The following is a 22,389-nucleotide window of genomic DNA, read 5'->3' as shown; positions in this document are numbered from 1 at the left end:
TGTTTTGTGGTGTAGGAAAGTGTTGCTTTCCAGACCGATTCCTCCATGCCACAATGGTTGATATATTTGCCTGTCCCTTATTATTCTTCCTGAGAAACTAGGGCTGATCTCTTCAATCAATTCTCACAGGAAAAACTTTCCATGTTTTCAATTACTCCCTTTATCTCTTCCTGAATTCCTTTTGGCTTTTAGTGCTTATTTGTGGTGGGTCATTACCACTGAAGATAAGCTGTAGATGAGGCTGTACTCTTGATTCCCTGTAGACTCTGTGCATGTTTTCAGGAATCCTTCTAAATACTGTTAACAATTCTCTGAGGGAGAGAGCAAGCATTAATATATGGAAAACATACGTTTCTATTTCTTCATTTGAACCAGGCCTGTAAAATTAAAGTGCTAGGGAAAGGTGGGTGATTAATGCATAGGGTTCAGATTCAGGAGAAATGCAGGCTTTATTAGTGACATCCTAGGGAAAACCACAAGTGCAAAATGCAACTGTGTTCATATTTACTGCAGTAACAAATTTGCCTGCTATCTTGTGAAGCACTTCTCCTATGAGTAACATGCCAATATACATATTCCTGAGTAATCTAATTATGAGACTATGTGATGTGCAGTGTTGCATATTTTATTAAATAGTATCCTTCTGTGTAAGTGGGATTGGGTTGATTACATAGTCTTGATGATTAGACCTCTTGCAACAGAAAAAACAGTAAACAGGAGCTCAATGCCAAAAGAGGAAACAGGTTTTTAGTCACAGTATTGGCACTGTGTGTATCAGATAAAATGAAGCTATTTCACTGGAAAACTTTCTAACCAACTTGACAAAAAAAATCAGGGGAGAATCCATATGGACAAAACCATCTTAGCTGGAAGGCAAGAAGTCACAGTATTAACAGTCCTCTCTCTGCTAGCATCTTATCACTGGATTAAGGTTAACAAGCACAGGCTGAGGAGTCATAAGTAGATATTGCTCTGCGCTTGATTAGCAATTATTTAGGTCTTGTTTGTGTAACATTCTTCCTGGCTTGAATTTGCCCCTGTGACAGGGCTAAAAGCTGTTGTAAAGTGTGCTCAAAGACTATGCAGAGCATATAATCAGCAGAATGTTTGATTAAAGCTGTTGCAACAGAATAACTGCATTAAAAAGGACAAGACAAAAGGGCTCCAATCCAGAAAACAGCATATTCTTCAATTTAGTTCTAGGACAATCCTCCTAATCTCATTCAGGTACTTACATTATTCTAAAACCTCTCTGGAATTAGGACTCAAAATGTCATCGTTTGAAAGTTATATCCTTCACAGCTCTATAAGACCTGTCTTGTGTATTTTTCATGTCTAGGCTCTTGAGAATGTGACTAATGAGCAATTGGGAGTACTGGGCTGCTTATTTATATATTGAGCATATATATGGGTAAATATCTAGAGTATATACTGAATACATGTTGAATATTATAATATGGATATACAATATATATTAAATCAACATTACATTTATTTATTAATATATATGGAATGCTTACACGTATATTTAATACTGGACTGTTTATTGGAATGTTAAATGGGAATGATTTGTTTTATGAATTAGGTTATTGCACTTGCTTATAAAAGCTGAACTGGATATCCAAAGCAACTGCTGGATAAGGTTTTCCAGATCACTAGGATCAACAGCTGTTGACTGGCAATGCTTTGGTAAAAGAATTGCAGTTTAATGCATGTGTAGTGCAAGAAGCTTAAACTAATCTTGGAGAGAATATGAAAGATAAGAAGCTCTATTAGTGTCAGCTTATATATTTAAAAACTACCTAATCAAGACATCCTTTTGTAGAACTGAAGCATCGATTGCATTAGATCTCAATGATAGTGATGTTAACAGCAGCGCATAGCATTTGTGTTGGCATGCTCTGTTGTCCTCTGTTATTCTTTCTCTGCCTTTGACAAACAGCTGATTGTAAATTACTATTTGTTTAGCCAGAGTTCAGATAAAAAACTTAAATCCACTTTTCTGAAGGAAGCTTCTAACTTCCTGGGCATACTGTGACCAGTTACAGTAATAGTGATACCCACATCTCAGATGCACTGTGTGGTCCAGTCCATAGATGATTTTTATGTGTTCTAAAACATGACATTTTTTTGTTTTTGTTTTTGTTTTTGTTTTGTTTTGTTTGTTTGTTTGTTTTTGCAGGAGAGCCAGAATTTAAATATGTTGGCAATATGCATGGGAATGAAGCTGTTGGAAGGGAGCTGCTCATCTTCTTGGCACAGTACTTGTGTAATGAATACCAGAAAGGAAATGAAACTATTATCAACTTGATCCACAGCACACGTATCCATATCATGCCATCTTTGAACCCAGATGGCTTTGAGAAGGCAGCATCTCAGGTTTGTAAGGCTACACATATAGAACAGTTATCAATGTCTAAATTAACCTTAGAATCATAATGACACTTGGACTAGCAGTTTTCCAGGTAGATGAACTCCTGGTGGTGACTGTTGAATGAAATAGCATAATTGAAGTATTTCCTAATAGTACAGTGGCTTGTCCTGTTTAACAAAAAGGGTTTTACTCTTGTGTTTTCAACAAAGAGCCATCTCTTTTGTGAGGTTACTGTATTTTAAAATATAATGATGATTACCTTTCATAATTAGTCTTTAATCTAAGTTCACTAACTGAACTGCTTCCTAAATGAGTAACTTCTAGTAATATGTGATGTTTCAAAAGTGACAGAAAAGGGAAAGTTGATGTTTTCTTTAAGAATATTCTCATGTAAATGCGCTTACGTGAGTTATTCACATTTAGCAGAGCTTGATCCCAAAAAAAAGCAAACTTTGTGAGCCATATTTTTAATACAAATAACTTATATTCTGATTCTAAATCTCAGGCATGAAGTACTTTAATTAAGCTATTAGTCAAGAAAATTCAGCATGTATTTTAGGATGATAACTCAGTCAAGAAACATGTGATGTGTTGACGCATAATTAGCAAATAGAGGCCAAATAAGACCCTGCTGCATACAGCTTCAGCTGCATAGTATGTTCTAAACAAAAATAAGAATTTTATTGTTTTGCAAAGTGTGGTGCTTTTTAAACTAATATGAAAATATTGAATATTTTAATGTGATTGTTTATTATTTATGATTAAAAGAGTCAAACCTTATTAAGATATTTTAAAAACTGATTCTCATGAAGTCTTTTAAAAAAACCTCACAGCTACAGAACTCGCTTAAACCATATTCGGTCTATGTCTCCCTCTAGTGGCCATGAAGCAGAAGCTGCGCTCAAATTGGTGCAGTATTGCACTGTTTTTACATTTCTCTCTAGAGATTCTGTAACATTATTTGGAACTTTGGCTCCTTACTTAAGGCACACTTGCTTTTATATGGTTGCATTACAAATCACACATGATTTATTTTGCTTTAGTTCCACTGTTATTTCAATTTAGAAGTGTTTTGATCTTACTCACAGTGTGTGACAGTAGATTCAATATACTCCAGTAATCAAGCTAAACCAACTTTACAGAGTAGTGAAAGCTTACAGAGGCAAGCTTGGGAAAACTATGTGCTCTGAAGGCATTTCCTTAATGCAAACCAAAACCTATTTTGGAGAATCAGTTTAAAGAAAAGATTTTGCAAATATTCTCACTACATCTTTATTTAGTGTTACCATTTCAGTGAACAAATAAGTCAAGCTGACAGATGCCATAAAAATAAAGATCTCAGGTGGATAAAGATTAGGGTCCTTCCTTACCCTGAAGACATCTGGAGGAACTCTGAAACAAGTGCAAATGGTCCTTGTGGCTTACTGATAAATCTTCAGCTGCTCTGAGGCTTGCTAAAATGAGGTCTATAATTCATGAGCATGGGCATAAGGCAATAGGAAAAAGCCGGGTCTCAAAGGATGGCTCAGCAGGCACTGGAAAATCTGATGCTGCTGGTAAGTTTGCCCATCCTTAGTCCAGATCTGCTGCTATGAGAATGAGCCTCTCCTCCGAGACCCTCAGTGAGGCAGAGGTTTGTTTTGTTCCCGCAGAGGTTTGTTTTGTTCCCACAGAGATCTAGGGAGGAATAGAGGTGACTCACCTCTTGGTGCTTCACAAGTTTTTACTCCCACATGATTCCTTCTTGTCCTTGAGAACATGAGGAGTAAACCCATGATTTGAATTTACATGGCTAAATATACAATTATAAAGCTTGATATGTAAGCTTCTGAATCTGCTCATCTCCCCTTTCTTTCTCTGTTCCCTTTCCTGTTCAGCCTGGTGAACTTAAAGACTGGTTTGTTGGTCGAAGTAATGCCCAAGGGATAGATCTAAACCGAAATTTCCCTGATCTTGATAGAATAGTCTATGTTAATGAGAAAGAAGGTGGCCCAAACAACCATCTGCTGAAAAACATGAAAAAAGCTGTGGACCAGAATCCTAAGGTAAGTAGGGACTGAATATCAGGTCACTTACAGGCTCATCTCGTCCCTTTTACACAAGCAGATATGTAGCAACCTATAAGAGATGTGTCTATGGTCTTTATGATTCGCTTTCTTCTCAATATTTTGTTCATTTTGTTAAATTTGTTTGTCTGATGCTTCTTGAAGTTTTTCTCAAAATGGCTTGCTGTAGTGAACCCTTTTGATGCATATTGCTTAATCCTTAGATAATTTCTTATTCCAAGCATGTTTTATTTTTAAGGCCAACAATTGCGTAGCCTTCTCCCTTGGTTTGAAGCTATGCCTGCAGATATTCTGTATTGTTACCATTGCCAGAAATTACCTTGTATATTGTTCTTAATTACATTGCTGGCTAGATAGCTATTCTCACGTATAACGTATATATTTTTGTTAAAGTTAAGCCTTAAATATACAACTGTATATCTGAAGGGATTTTCATCTTCTTGTGTTTATCCCCTCATGAGGTTTTAGAAATTACAGTGTTGTGACTGCAGTCTCCTAGAGTTGTGGCCTTAATAATCATATTCGGTCTTCAAATTCATATTTTAAAATGAAGTGATTTTACTTTCTGTGCAGAGAATATACCATTTTTTTTAGTTAGTTTATTTTATTGGGTAGGCTTTTTTTTTTTTTTTTTAGCAGTAATGAAAAGAAGTAAAATATTGAGATTACTTTATCTGTGGTCTCATTCTGAATTTGCACCAGTTTTAGTCTCATGTGAATCTTCTCAGATGGATTCTGATATAAAGAACTGATCCAGTTCCCTCTGAAGCCAAAATAGTATTGCTGTTCATTTAACTGGCTTGCACAATGATAATAATTAAGCCAAATATATATAATAAAATAAGTTTCTACATTGGATTATTGGTTGGTGACTGCTGGTATTGCTGTTCTGTTGTAGCTTGCACCTGAAACAAAAGGTGTCATTCACTGGATTATGGATATTCCCTTTGTGCTCTCTGCCAACCTTCATGGAGGAGACCTCGTTGCAAACTATCCCTATGATGAGACTCGGAGTGGTATGTAGTATGAGTTAACATGAAATAGCAGGAGATATAAATCACATTCTATACTTATTTCCCTGCTACCTAAGATCCACCTTGCAAACATCATGCCATTGCATTGTAATGACTTTTTTAGCATATTAGTCACATTTAAAAGCAGTCACTGTATGAGTGTATATAGATAGCTTGTTTCAGTAGAGCTTTATCACATAAATGATGTAATACCTGAGAGAATCATGGTCCCTCAGATACTTTAATCGAGGCAACTTAGTGTTTAAATTAGCTGAGGCTGTTTGTACTTTGTTAACTGAAGCAAAAGAGGTGTCCCTTCGCTGCCGGTGAGATCTGAGTTTTCTATGCCTGAACCTTTAAAAAATGAATTTCTGAAGGCAGTAGTGTGCTAATAAAAACAACTATAATTTTTTTCCCCCTTTCTCAGTATTGGTCCCAAATAAAAAGGATCACATTATTGCAGAGATGTTGTCATTTAGCAGACAGTAATATTTGTTTTTTCTTCTGCTAGGGGATATGCACATGACTGAAATGATCGTGAGATGATGTTGTTTGTGGCTGCTTTCTCACAGTTTAATTGCAAATCCTTTTAATATCAGACTGTAAACTCCTTTAGGGAGAGACCTTTTCCATGTACTGTGTGTTCTTCTAAGAAAATATCTAAAGCCTAGAATACCTTAGTCTTTGTGGTGCACTTTGAAATTAATATTTTGAGAAATATTAAAGGCTGATATTAATAGTCACCTTAATAACGGGGCAACCTGACACGGGCAATTGATGAAGTGTTGGGGAAATGTTAGTTGTTAAGGTAATGCTATGTTAGTTCGTGATGCTGTAGGACACATACCTGTGTACAGAGTTTCCGTGCACAGTCCTGCTGTGCAGTGCTGATAATCTAGGCTGTGAGCTCAGTCAGTATGACTGCCCTTTTAATAATTCTGTTCCTGGACTTTTTTTCCTCCCTAGGCAGTACTCATGAATACAGCTCCTGCCCCGATGATGCAATTTTTCAAAGCCTGGCTCGCAGTTATTCTTCCTTTAATCCCTCTATGTCTGATCCAAACAGACCACCGTGTCGCAAAAATGATGATGACAGCAGCTTTGTGGATGGAACAACTAATGGTGGTGCCTGGTACAGTGTCCCAGGAGGTGAGACCCACTGTGTGGGGATTCAGTGTCACTGGTGCTTATTTTAAGCTTCATTTTTCACTAGTTTAATTATAGTCTGAATACCACCAGTTTACCCATGGCTTTTAGTCTGGTTAAGGCTGAATCAAAGGCTGATAATTCACCACAGTGTATCTATAAAATCCCTTAAAGCTCATTGTGACCCCTGTTAAAACATTCCTCTTTTATTCATTTTTCTAGAGTGTTTCTTTAGTCAGGGCTCAGATCATTGCATGTTTAATCCTACAGTGGGCGAACTTAAGGTGTGGGGTTTTTTTTTGTTTCTTTTGTTTTGATTTGTTTTTTTAAAAGAAAGAAAAAGACTAAAAATTCTCTTAACTTGCCCTGATAAGAGGCAGCAGGCTACTGACTGGTCATTTTAACCTCAGTAATGAAAGCATCCAACCTTGAAAAAAGTGGAAAGGCCTGATTTTTGCAATGTTATCACCAATGGGAATTTGGCCTTTGATTTCTGTAGGAAAAAATCCAGCTGTGAAGATACTTGTGTCTCCATACTTCCTAGCTTTATTAGAGGCTGATTTCTGCCCAGCTAGTGTTCCCCTAGACTTTGGTAGAACCTTCTGTGCTAAGAGGAACAGCAGGGCTTCAATGGCCACTTCAACACTAATTTTCCAGGAGAAGTCTTAAAAAGTAGCCTGAAAAGAGACATTTAATTCCTTTTTGCCAAGAATTTTTATATGTCATTTTCTTTGTATGTTGAGGCAAAGCAGATCTAGATCTTTTATACATCTTCTGTATCTGCTAAACTTGGACAAAACTTGAAAAACTGAGCTGGGGATTTCTGAGCTAGAAACTCAGCTTGTGTGATTTGCCTGTTCATTTGCTTTGTTGATTTGGATCAGATAACTTTGAACACATGTACCAGTTTTACTGTTTGTTTTCCTCTTAATACTCAATTACAGTCTCTGAATGCACTTTAGATTTTTACTTGAAATTAGTAGGAATCTCTCAAAACATTGGGGCAGCTTAGGTGGCAGCTCTGCTCCTGTTACAGTAAAGGGGGTACTAGAAGAGAAAAATAATTAAGCTGATGTGAAGAAATTAGAAGCAGAACAATGACTGGTAGTGCTCACAAAGCCAGCAATCACCTACTTGCTTATTCCTAGAGCTGTTATCACCAGTCGTCACAGGGGCAGCAAGTGTCCTCTGCTGTGGTACCACACGTACCAGCAGGGACTGGATGTAATATAAAATGCTGACGTTTCTGAATATGACTGAAAACCAAAAATTTCCCTTTGTGTGAGGCTTTTCACAGACTTTAAATCGGAACCATTAAAACACCCTAGACAAAACTGAGTTTGCATAATTTGGAAAAAAAAAAAGAGAATATAAACGAAGTATTGAAAGGTTTAATAGTTGAATTTTGTTTCAACTCAGTCCAAAAATTATCTTAATGAAATATTAAGGATTCAATATAAAAAGTTAGATGTATTGAATTTCAGCTTCTTTTTCCTTAGGAAAATGCTATAAAAAACAGTCTTTCCATTGTTTTGATGAAATTATTTGATTTTAACTAAAGTGCACATGCCAAAAGCACATTTTTCCATTGGAAAAACTTGTTGGAAAGTTTGAATTATTTGACCCTTTTGGATCCTATTTTAAGTTAGACTGCAAATTCCCCAAGCCCTTTCTTTTTCTCATGTATTTGTACAGAACTTAGTAGACAGGAGTCCTAGTTGTAACCAGGGTCTATGATCCTAATATGGTGCAGCTCATAAAAAATAGAGAGATGACAATAAACTTTGGACCACAGCATGACTCTGTTGTTTGTTTGGGGTTTTTTTGTTTGGTTGATTGGTTTTTTGTTTGCTTTTATTTTGTTTTTTTCAAGTGTAGAAATCAGCTGGCAAGCTGTGACTTTTGAATGAAACCTCCATGGTAATGTTTGCCACAGGCTGACTTTAAAACAAAACAAACAAACAAAAACAAACCCAAAAATATTTTAGCGAAAACAGATCTGTTGTTTCCATGCCTAGTGCTAAGAAAAAGAACTAAATGATACTTAGTTCAAGTGAAAATTTTCTTGGAAGCTTTGGTTCAAAAAGCTCTGTCTCGAAACTGAAATGTGTCACATAAGTCATATGTTGTCTCCGTGACCTTCGCTATTCTTATGAAAACGCACTCAAAGTTAGCAGTGGTATAAGCCATTGAAAAGCCCTGTGTATTACTTTAGGAAAAGTATTTCATTGTATATCCTTACCAGAGATCAGAATTTGTCAAGAAAAACTCTCCAAAGGCCTTGTCTCCATGGTATCCACTCCGGTTTGAAGCTAAGGTGGTACTTCTCTGCCTTTGCACCTTTGGGTTGCTGTGGGCTGTTCTGGGTCCTGTGAGGGGATGTGAGAGTAGCTCAATGTCCTGTGGGTGCCTGCAGGGTGATCTCCCTGGTCTGAGTGGTGGCAAAATAAAAGAGGGCTTGCCGCAAGCTTATAGAGAAGGAGAAGAACTTGAACAATGTGACTGGAAGTAGAAAAATACGTGAGAGTGGGTACTGGAGCTGGTTTTGGTGTAGAAAGTAGTGCAGGGGTTTAGCAGAGCCAGCGGTGGGGGAAGGAAAAAGGAGTGAGTGGAGGATAGCCAAGCTAAGTAAGGCTGTGGTCTCCTAGATGCTGCCTTTGACAGTACCTTATCAGACAAAGAGCTCTGACCTAGGAAGGGCTGATTTCTTCTTTCTAATGAATTACTGAAGTTGCTGTTGCCCTATAGAGCTCGTTATGATTGTGCTGCATCAATTTCCTTGCCCATATCATTTACCTACAGGAACTTCTACCTTTTGTAAAACATCATGCTGCATGGTGGGCCAGCAGCAGTTTTCATTAGTTCCTTGGTATGCAGGATAACATATAGGTGGCCCTCTCGTGTGAGTATGGGTTGCTTTACATATGTTTTTCTGAATACCAAAGTTCTTTTGATAGGAAGGCTGAACACCTGCTGACAGATAAGTCTGATAGAAGCTGTTGTCTCAAGCTGGAAGTAAGGATGAACCCTCCATTGCATTTATGTTCTGTCCTTGCCCTCTTGTAGAACTTCAGGATTTCCTTATTGGCCTCAGGCAGGGTGGCAATTCTCCATGCAGGTTTTGGGGTGGAGAGCGCAGATGATGTACAGGAGTGTTTAACATTTGCTTCTGTCTCTTAATACACTTTGCTGTGAGGTTTGCCTCTCCATGACCTGCTTAGTATTTACTTTCTTCTGTGGAGCAGGAACAAGTAGAAGATAACTGCCCCAACAGCATCTTTGTGCTAAATCTCAGACCATAATGCTCGTTACACTGTTTTGTATTCATTGTCATCTGTAATTAGTTGATCCTTGTAGGTTTTTCAGGGAGCAGCAAGCAAAGGCAGAGGGGTCATTCTTCAGTGTTCAGGAAAGACCCTTTTAGCCACCAAACCCTGGGGAAAAACAAGCCTGTATATAAAATCTTTTATATTTTTAACACTAGTCTTGTCCCTATCAGCAAGCAATTAATGATTGCACGTATGCACAAGAAAGTAAAATTTAATTTGCACAGACAGCTTTAATTTGGTATTTCCTTAGCTGTCAAGTGCATAACTTTTCAACACCAGTAATGGTTCTTTAATGTACTTTTTGTGTGGAAATATAAATGAGAAGAACATATAGTAATGAATTGCTAGCTAGCCACATGCATGTTCTGCTTGTTCTGTCACTGCAGAGTCACCTGAGTCTAATCAGATTTGTGTCATTACAAAAATAGCATTTCAAAGCAGCTTACGTTGCTGTACTATTAGTCTATTGTTTAAGTGTCTTTTTATTTTCAGATACTCTCAAATCACTCTTGGCACTCAATTCCTAACTTATCTTTCATGTTACCAGTTTTGGAAGCAACATTAGGCAAATTTTTCTAGTATTTTATACAACATATGTAGGAAGCATGAGTTCTCCGCATTACATGCAAGGCTCAAGTTCATCCTGTCCTACTGAAAGTTACTGTCTTTATATGTGTAGAAGCTGAACTAGCTTAGTGTCTAGGTAATTCTGATGCCAGGAGCACACCCTGCTCATTGGAGTTGCTTTTTTAAAAGCTGAATAAATTGATTTTGTCCCATATTCTAAGCTTATTTATGTAAGTATTAACATAAAGACACTGTAGTCCTTCCAGGACAGTGAAGCAGTGCAACACAAGAGTTCTTGTGTTTCTCAGTTTCAAAGAGAAGCCCTACTCATTGTCAGCAATGAAGGGCATTCATTGCTGAATCTCAGTTATATCTGAGGTCTGCTAAGCCTTTCTGGTCTTCAGAGAGTTGTCCCTGTTAAAGAAACTTAGTTTTGTGTTATTCTTTGGTAAAATGAGAGGCTTTGGGAGTGTGGTGATGTACATTCATGTGATGTATGCCATGGGCATAACAAGAAGGAATAGGACAATTAGAGAGCTTGACCAGTGGCAGCAAAGTTCTTGCAGTGTTGAATACATCTTTTGGATAGTATTGATTTCTTGGATATTGCACCTAACTGCCATATTGAACAGGCAGGTAAAGGGTGCAAATTGTATGTAGCCAGCCCGATGCCTTCCAGATTACAGATGTTGTAGGCCACAGTTTAGATCTAGGCTATCTTCACCCCATTCTCTGTCCCAGAGACCCAGGTCATCACTGGCATCTCAGTGATGCAAGCTGAATTTTTGCAGGAGCAACAAGTATGAACTGTGGACCAGCCCAGGAGCTGGCAAACAAACTGTAGGATATGGACATTGTGCACAAAACAGGAAAATGTATTGCTTCTTTATTCCATTCTTGAGAAACTATGGCATCCCTGAGTATCACCTTGCTTTGGGAGGTGATGGGGAGGGAGAAAATTCCTGAGAACTGGAGCAATAATGGTCATGAGTTGTTGGCACCACAGTAGAATTACATCATGTCCTTTGGCTCCCACTTCTCCTCTTATGAATTCTTTCTTTCTTGTAGAAGAAAGGCAAAAATCAAGAAAAACAACAGTATCTAGTACCTGGAACAGATGCCTAGCAGTCAGCACCGCTGTCAGGATTTTGCTCATGACTCCACTGCTCTTTTGCTGTTTACTGCTGAATGGACTGTCTTGCATTCTACCTGGCAGGACATCAGAGCCATGCCTCCCAGGAGCACCTTTGCCTTCTATGTCCTCGTTTTTTCAGACACCTAAAAAAGGTTTAGAAATACAAAGTTTCTTTTAGGAGTGTGAAAAGTCCCTATTCCTTTCAGTAGCTAGGAATCTCATTGCCTGGTTGGCAGAAAATAGACTCTTTACCCCAATGTGCTGGCAGAATCCCACCTGACTCAATCTGTTTGTTGCCCTTGGGGTTCTCTTTTGGATATGACATAAGCACTGTGGACATTTCTGAACTGGTGAACACCACTGGTGCCTTGGTATGGAGACTGCATTAAATTTAATATGTAGCTTACATGGGGGAACATAGGGCTGAATGAATTAGCTGTTTGAGGCACTTTTAAATCCCTCAGTGACCTCCATGGGGATGCTCACATTGTTTGGTAACCTTTTTCTTTTCAGTCCTCTTTTTGAGAATCCATTGACTCTGCCACCCAGATAGACTGGGAAGGCAAGAGCTAATTCCACATCAGCTTCTCCAAAGAATATATTTACAACCCTCCTGGGAACAGCCACAGTCCCTCTACAGCTGGTTGATTAAGTTACAAAACTGGAAACTAGTTTGGTTATTGGTTGACTGATTTGAGAAAAAAGTCATCATTTCCATGTAGTAAAACGAGGGGCTTAGCAATGCAAAAGACTGTGTCTTTCCCATCAAGGTTTTATTATTAGTGATGATGCAACGATATATGTTTATTTAAATTCCTATGACTAAATAATCTTTCTCTTCTCTATAGCAGGCTATCCAGTGTTGATTTTGCAGGGGTATTGAGTGGGGTGGGAAATACCCCTATCCATGGAAAAATTTCCATGTAAATAAAGTTTATAGGAAGTTTGGTTTTGTATTTTTTTCTGTGGAAAATATTTGGAATTTATGCAGAAAAGCTTGACAAAGAATATTCCTTAGCAAACAGATGTTTTTCATGTAAAATGTTATGAATTTGAAACTCCATATTTTCAGAAAAAAAATAACCCAAAATGTTTTTGACCTTTAAACGTCATTTTCAAAGTCACTTTATCATATTTCATTTGCTTTGTAATTAATTGTCATTCCTCCTGGCTTACAAAATGATCACCTTTTACTTTGATATGGAAATATTTTAGCCATAATCAGAAATAATTTTCATTCCTGAAACAATAATAAGTAATTTATATGTCAGCTGTCCAATGTGTCAGGTAAGAGTACAGAGTCCAGGTGTCAATTCTTTTCCAAACTTTGCCTGGAAATAAAATACTATTGGGAATTAATTGTTTTTTTGGTTTCTCTGACTTAAAGTTTCTGAATTCCAAACTAAACTGAGTACATGGAACTGCGTCAACTGTATTTATAGCTATTCTTTTCTTAGTAGCCACAGCATCTCACATGTCTCCCTTTATTTACTTCAGAAAAATGCAAAATGCATCACTAACTCTCTTTTCTGGCATTGCAGGAATGCAGGATTTCAATTACCTCAGCAGCAACTGCTTTGAAATCACAGTGGAGCTTAGCTGTGAAAAATTCCCACCTGAAGAAACTCTGAAGGGCTACTGGGAGGACAACAAGAACTCCCTTATCAACTACATTGAGCAGGTAACAAAAAAGAGGATAGCAAAACTCTAGTAATTATACATAAAGCTTATCAACTTTGTACTGTGTGAATGTTAATTCAGAAGTTCATATAAATCCAACTCCATAATTCTTATATGTCTCTAAGGTGGTAAATCCTGTGTAATTTTTTTTTCTATGTATGTAAAAGAGGAGGGGAAAAGAAAGATATTATAGTATGGAATTCATCTTGCCTTACTTAAGCTGTTGCAGACTTTTAATGTAAATGATTTGTGTTGACTTCATCAATGGAAAGAAATGCACATCACCAGACTGTATAATTAATTCCCCCAGCACTGATGTGTGCATGAAGAGAAATGAATTGTCCTCTGCAGGTATGGAAGTGGGTGTATAGGCATGGGATGCATCGCTCTGGATGTACAGGGGCCGAGATGGCTGGATCAGGCTGTATCTGCTTGGCAGCTCAGTGTCACGTCAGTGGACATCTTTAATCCTGGTTTTGTAGATACTCCACTGCTCTCTGATTGCATGGGCTGCTGATACTCAATGTAGAGCTGTCCATGTGATAATTCCATTAAAATTTACACAAAATCTGGTTAGAAGTGTAAAGTTTAGTCATGGGTTTAGATAATTTCGTGCTAATAGGTTGTTAGATGTTAAGATTCCTGAAACAGATCTAAGAGTGTATTTCTGTATTTGGAGTGAGGCACTGCTTCTCTTCCAGCCCCGCCCCCCCAATCATTTAATGCAAATGTAACAGGCTGCGCTGAAATGATGGTTCCAAGCAGTGTGAGATTACTGAATTTCTGAAACCTGGATATTCTAGTTAAGGATCACAAATATATTTGAGATTATTAATGGCTGCACACCTGGAAATGCTAAATCAGAAATGTAGTTTGTTAGCAAAACTGGTCAATTAATAGATTCATTTATTTAAGAGCTTATTTGTGCAGAAATGCTTTAGTTAGCTAGAAATCTGAAATATTTGCATATTTGAAATATTTTAGTTATACCATTCTGTTAGTAAGTTGCATGTGGGCTGAGGAAAAAGCTGTGCCTGCCCTGCAAATTTTTACTCATTTATTACGGGATCCATCTCAAATTGTTGAGCTCCTTTGCACGTAGGTTAATTTTCTCTGACTCATGAAAAACCTTGGTGTCACTGCATTTTCAAAATTACTGATGTGTGAGAGATTATTTTGCCAACTTCCTTTGCTCCTGCAGAGCTGCTACCTTTGTCCTTGAAGTTCAGATGGTCTATCTGGCATTAGTTTTTATCCTCTTACAGGATAGGAGGTCCAGCTCTATGTTTCAGCTCCTCTGTGATTGCTGAGGACACTACAAATATGTACTTTCTGCTTTTCTAAAATGCTTTGTGTTAGGCTTCTCCCACAGTGAAATTAGAAGAATCTGGTGAACCATATAGCAGCTGAATATACCATACAGGTTCTTAAAAGGGAACATCAAAATCAGAAAATACAATTTGTAATCCACAAGTCTTTTCAAATATCACAGAATCAGAGAGAAGCCTGAACTACACAGCACTTCCCTGTTCAATTTCCAGGTTCCTCATGAAATGCATCTCTGCACAGGTTCAAAATGCCCCATTCTCCCCAGCACTGAGAGCTTCCGATCTCAGGCTGTGGAAAAAGTAGTTGAGCCTCAGTTTCTTGCCTCTGAAGAGTTCAGTCTGCTTTCAGACGATGCTTAAGAAATACCAGCAGGACTGTTTGGCGCGGTCAGATCAGTGCTTTAACTTCACCTATACTGGGAACAGACAGATTAAGTACTGAGAGTGCTGTTGCCTAAGAGGCAAGAAGGAACTACCATGTGACCCACCATCCCATTTCTCTCACAGGGTATGAGAGGACTGTTGCTCAAAGATGCAGATGTTTTGGGTGCACAACAGAGAGCTCAAGCATCTCAGACAGGGATTGCCCATCAAAGTCCAAGTACCCACAATTAACCTTGGTAATGGTTCACTTCTGAGCAGCTGTGTCCATTATCAGCCCTAAATTCTTACAGATGATGAAACTTAAAACAAAAAGAAGTTGTGGGTTGTTTTAAGTTCTTTGAAAGCTTTTCAGCACATTCATTAATTACCAGTGACAAAGACTTTCAAGTCAGTGTGCACATATGCTATGATTTGCTGCGTATTTCTGAGAAATGCGTGCACTGCAGAGAAAGTAATATAACTACCAGCTGAATTATTTTTCCTCTTCACTGTTTTTCCGTTATAATGTTTAGTAGCTATCCTTGATAGTTGTCGGCCTGTAGACTGTGAGATCCATAATGTATATCAATAGATACTTCACTGACAAAAATGCCATATTTTCTTAAGAATTTTCCGGTGATTTCCTGTGTGTTGCTGACTTTATTTATTTATTTTAGATTCATCGAGGAGTGAAGGGGTTTGTTAAAGATCTTCAGGGCAATCCAATAGCAAATGCTACAATTTCTGTGGAGGGCATAAGCCATGACATTACATCAGGTGAGCATTGCACATCAAGAAAACAAGAAGTGCTGGAACCTAACACCCTCTGAATGGTGACCTGGAGCCATTTCAGATCTTATTAGCTGAAGCCTGAAGGAAGCAAAATTTTGAAGCCAGGAAAACATGTTGTTCCTCAAGAAGTTTGTTGCCTGACGGATTTAACGAATTTTTCTCTTGTATTTTGCTCTCAAAGTAGCTGGATCTTGGTTGTTGGGACTCCATGGATCTCTGCCGTGAATTGGTTCTGGTGGCTCTTGGTTATTTTTGTTTGGTTTGTATCTTGATTTCTGGTGCAAGTAGTATTTCACAATGCTGCCAAGATTGCAAGTCCTGTCAGCAGTGCTGTCTTGAATCTAAAGGCTAAAATGACACCCAGACCTGTTACATTACTTACGATGCAGTCATACCTTTTGGTATGTAAATTCTTGACACACTTTCAATTTATATAGCTTCCTCCTGCGAAGATAAATTCTCTCAACTGTTTACAATTATGTGACTTTTATTTTAGAAGGGTGGTTCTAAAAGAGGAAAGTATCATGCTGGTGTTTATAGAAAATTATTCTGAATGGCATTTTTTTGTTTGTTTGTAGAAGGCAGTGATTAGAAAAACAATACTAATATACCAGTGCTTTATGTATGATGGAACATTATGGTCATTTTCTCAGTGATATGTCTCACTACCCTGTTAGAGATGCAAAATACTATGATAAAGGAATGGTAGACTCTTCAGTTGACTTTGATTTTTGTTTTTTTTTTTCTCACATCACCTGCAAAGAGAGCAGCATTTCTGCCAAGCAGGAGAACAGTCTGTGATAACATTAGCCACCTTCTTTCACTGCAGAAGCCAAAAAGTGTAAAGGCTGGAAATCAATTTTCAGGAATAATAGGAAGGGGATAAGCTGTGCAAAGAGATGCTTAGAGGTATGAGGGAGTGATGCATATGATACTGCAGCTCTTGCTTCTATGATACAAAAAAGCATCTAATCATGAAGCCTTTCACAGAGTTGTGGAGTTGTGTGTGTATAAGCCTGGAAGTCATGTATTGTCAAAACAGTGAGGAAAACAAGTACTTGAATTTTAGCACATTCTAAAAGAAGGATAAATTTATTTTTTATTTTTATTTTTTTTTTTCCCCTGCTCCTTTGTTCATGAGTTGAAGTTCAGCTTTGTTCCAGTGCCAGGCATTAGAATAGATCATTATCATAGCACTGCAGCAGTATTTTTTTCCTTTCTGTTTTATGAAGAGTAAAGTCTGGGAACAACTGGACAGACTACTGACATTTTTTGACCATGTGAATTGCAGTAATATTTCCTTCTGTGTGCTGTGTAGTTGCAGATGTGCTGAAAAAGCATTGAAGGAACTGGCAGTAAGAGCATGGCCAACTGATTTAAATGGCACTGCTAACTGACCTTCAGAGTAGCCTTGCAATGTTTTATGAAATTCTGCATGGAGATAGAGAAGTTCAGAGTATTAGCCTGTGACAAGTTAGATGATTGCTTACTGCTGGTACGGGGCAATCTGATTCTTTGTGAAAACAAGAGATGGTCATTTTTAGATAAGAGAATGATGCCTTTTTATTCTGTGTGTGAAAAAGATGGTCTGCAGTAACACTCAGTACAATAAGAGCCTTTCTTTGACCTGAGTGAATCAAAATTTAATGTCTTTTTTTTTTTTTTTTTTGCTGAATGGAAGAAAAAATGCCCTAGACATTGCCTGGATATTGAAACATGTAGATCATGATGCTTCAGGGGTGGCAGATGTGGAATATTCCAGGAAAAGATCCTTTATAGCTTTTTCTGCAAGATAAATTGAGAATGGCAGTCTTATTTATCAATGAGAATAACATTTTTTTAAATTTGGGTTTTCAGTATACAGAGGGACATTAAAAATCCACATGGCATTGCAAACTGAAGCTCAGACACTTAACAGGAGCTGCACATTGGCCGGGGCATGCTTCTAAAACAGCATAATGTCCCAGATTGTCCTTTTCTTCATTGTACTGGAGGTCTTTCAACCTCAGCAGGCAAAATATTTAATGGAGGCTACAGCACAACTTCACAGTTTAAATTTGTGATTTGGTTACCTAAAAAGAAGAAAATCTATAATGATATATTTATACAGCCCTTAAAGAACAATCCTTTCAGGTAGGCAGAAGGAAAAGGCTGGTACAAATATGCAAGATGCAGTCCCTTTTCCTTAGCTGCATAATTAGTTTTACACGTGTTTTTTTTTTGTTTTGTTTTGTTTTGATTTGTTTTGTTTTGCTTTTTAATTTTTTTTTTTAATTTTATTATTTTTTTTGTTATTCTCTACAGCCAAGGATGGTGATTACTGGAGATTGCTTGTGCCTGGAAATTACAAACTTACAGCCTCAGCACCAGGCTATCTAGCAATAACTAAAAAAGTGGCTGTGCCCTTTAGCCCTGCGGTGGTGGTAAGTGCTCATGTGTATGCTGGTTTATCATCTATTATATATAAAAAAGTCTCTTTTTTTTTTTTTTTCCCCTCCGTAGTGTGCATGTAAGCAGGAGGTGGTTTTTCAGAATATTTCAGAATATGCTAATTTAGAAGACAGACAAGAAAGCTACTCTTCTAGTACTTGCTGCACAAGCCACTGAGAGTAATCTCTTTGTAAACTCATTTAATCTCTTGTTGCTCTTATTTAAAATGAGAAGACACAGAGAGAGGTAACATTGAAATAGTTACATTTTTTTAACTGGTTAATATATGAATAGCTAATCAGAAGATTACAAAATATCATTAAGTAGTGCGACATAAAAAGTGTAAGAGGTGTTGAGGTTTTCATTGAGACTTCATATTTTTAGTCTAAATTGTCAAGTGACTACCTGCAAAGATCAAAACCAGAATTCAGATCTGTGCAGAAAGGTAGTGGTGGAGCTCTGCTTTGTGTAGGTACCTAACATATATAGCAAATAAGACCTAGGCTGCATCCAAGAGTTCAGAAGCATTTTTAATTCATCTTCTGTACAGCTGTGGATCCCACTCTTAACAATTAAAATAAATGCTTATTTCTTTAGTGTGTATCATACGCTAGGATACACTGCACTAGCAAATCATATCTACACTAGTGAGCCATTTGTCAGAAAAGCTCCCTGTATCATCTTGATGGCATAAAATTGATTGTTTTGATATGCTGGTGGTCTGCATTGGTAGGATTTAGACATCAATACACTGATGATACTTTTTATTATATGCTAGAAGACTTATGCGGCTAGCTATTATTCACTTTTAATTTGGCTTATATTTTTTTAAGTGTTTAGACAAGTCAAAGACCAGACAAATGTCTGGTTTCTTTTGGAAATTTTGCTTACCTATGTGCATGTTTTAGATAAGTTTATTGTACTTATATGCCAGTACTGTGCATTTTAAATCAGCCTTGAGACTCTGGAATAAACCTAGCCAAAAATGGGAAGCTACCTCCCTAAGCCCCATGTCTATGTTAAACAACTTCTTTCAGTAAGTGACTTGTAAAAGCCAACATTTCTCTCAACAAATCTTACTGATATTTTTGATTGTTTCTTTTAGATTGATTTTGAACTGGAGTCATTGTCTGAAAGAAAAGAAGAGGAGAAAGAAGAGTTGATGGAATGGTGGAAGATGATGTCAGAAACACTAAATTTTTAAATGAAGATTTTGGCTTTACAGCTTTTAATCTATTATATGTTGACTTAGCATAATGTACCGTGGAAAGTCCTTATATTCTAGATTTTGTGCACTTCATGATAATTAACTTTGAATTTTTCAGTCATCTTTTGATTAATATGATCATAAATAACTACTAGCCTCCTAGCTAGATAAATAAGTTATTGATTTTCTTTCATATTGTTATAGAAAATTACTCTGATATACAAATCAGAAAAAAGTATGAGTGAATGTCTCTGCAGCCTATATGGGAGTACAATCTGTCATGTATTATTTGCAAGTTCAGAATATGTAGGTTAACTCTTGATTTTAAAAAAGAAATATGCTGTAGTCAATTCCCAGTAATGCCAGAAATATTTGACAGTGCTTAGTAGTAGACAGTGCTCTTTACTGAGTTCTATAATGGATGCTATTGAAAAGATTTATAATTACAGTGTGATGGTGTAATTATGTTTTACAAGGCTTAAAATTCAGTATAACATTTTGTATATCTCTGGTGTTGGAGCTATTTAACTATGTAGGAAACATAAGCTGACTTCATTCTAGTAAGCAGAAGGAATCTGCATAAGCTCTTTTATTAAATATGTCATGGAATAAATTCAGGAAATAGCCGAGCTTTATTCCTTAAACCATTAATGATATTTCAGGATCAGGTTTTAATTATTTCTTGTTACTTATTAACCAAATCAAAATTCTGAATGGGTGAAGAAGAGCTTGTGCATCTTGTTAATATGTTGTTAGTGTTTGTTTTACAGCAAGGAAAAAAAAAAAATCATTTCAGGTGATGTCTGTTTTAATTAGATCACTACCTTTTCAACAGTCTTTACATGTCAGTGGTGTCTAGATAATCACCCAAAATTTCATATGTTCAGCAAAAGCTACCAAAATATTACAGTTTAGACAATGAACTGGAAGTCTACTGAGGACATTCATGTAGTCTCACAAGCCCAGAATGGGTTTGTCAACAACTTTGTTTCTTCTGCTGGTTAGTCTTATCTAAAACTAGAAGCAAGACAGATAGTGAAAATTTTTTCAGTGTGGTGAAATTTTCAAAAAATACTTGAAGATGATAAAAAAAGCAATCTTAATTTTCAAAAGCTCCTTCTTCTTCCCATTTTTGTTTTAGTGTGCTTGAGTATTTTGCCTAAGATGAATGAAATTTGTGGAGTCAGAGAATACACATGAGCTGTACTGGGTGCAAATTTGGTATAATTCTTCTGAAACCACTGCTCCTGTGCTACTTGATAGCAGCTAAGCATCTCATCTGTTTGAAGGCTTGCATACTTTTGCTGGTCTATTTTAATTCAAGATCAGATGTTTGATATAGATTTCCTTCCTCTGTTTCTTTAGTACTACGGTCTGTGTCTGGATTAGTATACTATTCTAGTTGATGCTGTAGGAGTTCAGTACTGTTCAGAACCAAGCAACAATGCATTATCATGTTCTTGCCATAAGTGAAAAATCACATGTTCAGGAGTAAGATCCAAATTTACCTCCTTTGGACATTTAAAAATCTGCTGAAAATACTGTTTTTTTGAGAACCTGAAATTCTTCAATAAAGATAGCACTTGATTCTTTAAATTAATTGTCTTATAGTTTTAGACAGATTGATAAATTGAACAGCAATAAAAGGCATAAATTTTCTCTGATCAAGAGTTTGCTATGTAACCTGTGTCTCATTTGGGTAGGAGATATTTAATTCCAAGCTTGAGGGGAACTTCAGTTCCTGTAAGTTGTGTGATGACCTTTAAGCCTCTGTTGTGATGAGGAACCCCTGTGGAAAAAGAAGAATCTTATCTGTACATGTCTTGGTAACAACTTGTGTCTAGCTGCGTATGAGAATGTGAGTAAAGGATGCCCAGTTACACCAGCTCGGGTGTTTATGACAGTTTGAAAGGCTGAGACACGTAACACAAAACACGCTCTGGGTCTAGAAGTAATGACGCAGTTTTCAATGGAACCAGGTAAAATCGAAACAAACAGTATAAAAATGAATTATAACAAGACACTGCTGGCAGGTGGGAAAATGGTTATAGGAGTGTTTCTGACCTGTAAACTAGTGTAATAAGGCAAGTGTATATTTGTATAGAACACCCTGCTCTGCCCCTTCCAAACCTAACAATTTCAATCCAAACGATATTACTGCACGGCGCAATGCCTGTCATACGTCCAGTCTGTGTGGTGGATTGTGTGGCATAGGTAGTGCAGACATTACACCAAAGTGATCTCATAACAGATTTCTAATCTGGACTTGTATTATGTGTGTGAGATCCTCTGGTCTACTGTTCCATGCGTTTGCAATTACATGTGGTGTCCCTTAGACAATCTCTTCATTTTGCTCTAGATGCCTGCTTGCTATTACTGTGCTGAGAACAGGTTAAAATGATTAAATGTTACCACACCAGAACCACTGCCACTGTTCTTGCTGTAGGTAAACATCCTTAGCAACAGCATAGCCAGGACTCTCAATAAATTAATTCATTATGTAGCTTTCTTAGCTGAACTCTGTTGTAGGACTATGTATGTTTAAATGGAAGATTAAGATGTTGTGTGATGCTGAGCTTTTGGTTAAAAAGGCACATGCTGTACTGTTGTACAATAAATCTACAGGTTTATTTAAAATGTAAAGTGTGTGAGTAATTTCCAGTTTAAAACGTGACCTCTTTGGCTATGCATGTCTGCAAAGTATGCCATAAAATTCCTCAGTGAGGTGCGTGTGCCAATTCCTTTGCTGTTTGAACAGAGAAACAAAACTGGGATTAACGCCGGTATCCCACTGAGAGCCACCCATAGCCCCTTAACTTTGTGCCAGAACATCCTTCTTTTGCAGTATACATTTTTCTGAACACTTTTCCTGTGCAGACTTTGAAGTAAAGTCATGGATAAGAAAGAGATGCTCTGCATCCATAGAGGGTCAGTGAGGACAAGGCATACACTTTTGTGT

The 22,389-nt window shown here is 37.2% G+C and overlaps 1 protein-coding gene across 1 annotated transcript in view; it reads left to right on the top strand.

Annotated features, from left to right (window-relative positions):
• Window positions 1-22,067, top strand: part of CPE (carboxypeptidase E) — a 57,003-nt gene extending 34,936 nt beyond the window's left edge. Inside the window, exons 2-9 of the mRNA XM_065061397.1 lie at window positions 2,183-2,379; window positions 4,252-4,419; window positions 5,339-5,456; window positions 6,420-6,602; window positions 13,172-13,311; window positions 15,679-15,778; window positions 18,098-18,216; window positions 19,329-22,067. Coding sequence (XP_064917469.1) covers window positions 2,183-2,379; window positions 4,252-4,419; window positions 5,339-5,456; window positions 6,420-6,602; window positions 13,172-13,311; window positions 15,679-15,778; window positions 18,098-18,216; window positions 19,329-19,427 — 1,124 coding nt within the window. The 3' untranslated portion in view covers window positions 19,428-22,067. The remainder of the gene's footprint in view (window positions 1-2,182; window positions 2,380-4,251; window positions 4,420-5,338; window positions 5,457-6,419; window positions 6,603-13,171; window positions 13,312-15,678; window positions 15,779-18,097; window positions 18,217-19,328) is intronic.
• The last annotated feature ends 322 nt before the right edge of the window (window positions 22,068-22,389 follow it).

Source organism: Columba livia, chromosome 4, assembly GCF_036013475.1.
Source record: "Columba livia isolate bColLiv1 breed racing homer chromosome 4, bColLiv1.pat.W.v2, whole genome shotgun sequence".
Classification (NCBI taxonomy): domain Eukaryota; kingdom Metazoa; phylum Chordata; class Aves; order Columbiformes; family Columbidae; genus Columba; species Columba livia.
The sequence above is the reverse complement of the archived record's forward strand: the minus strand, read 5'-3'. Positions and strand labels throughout refer to the sequence as shown.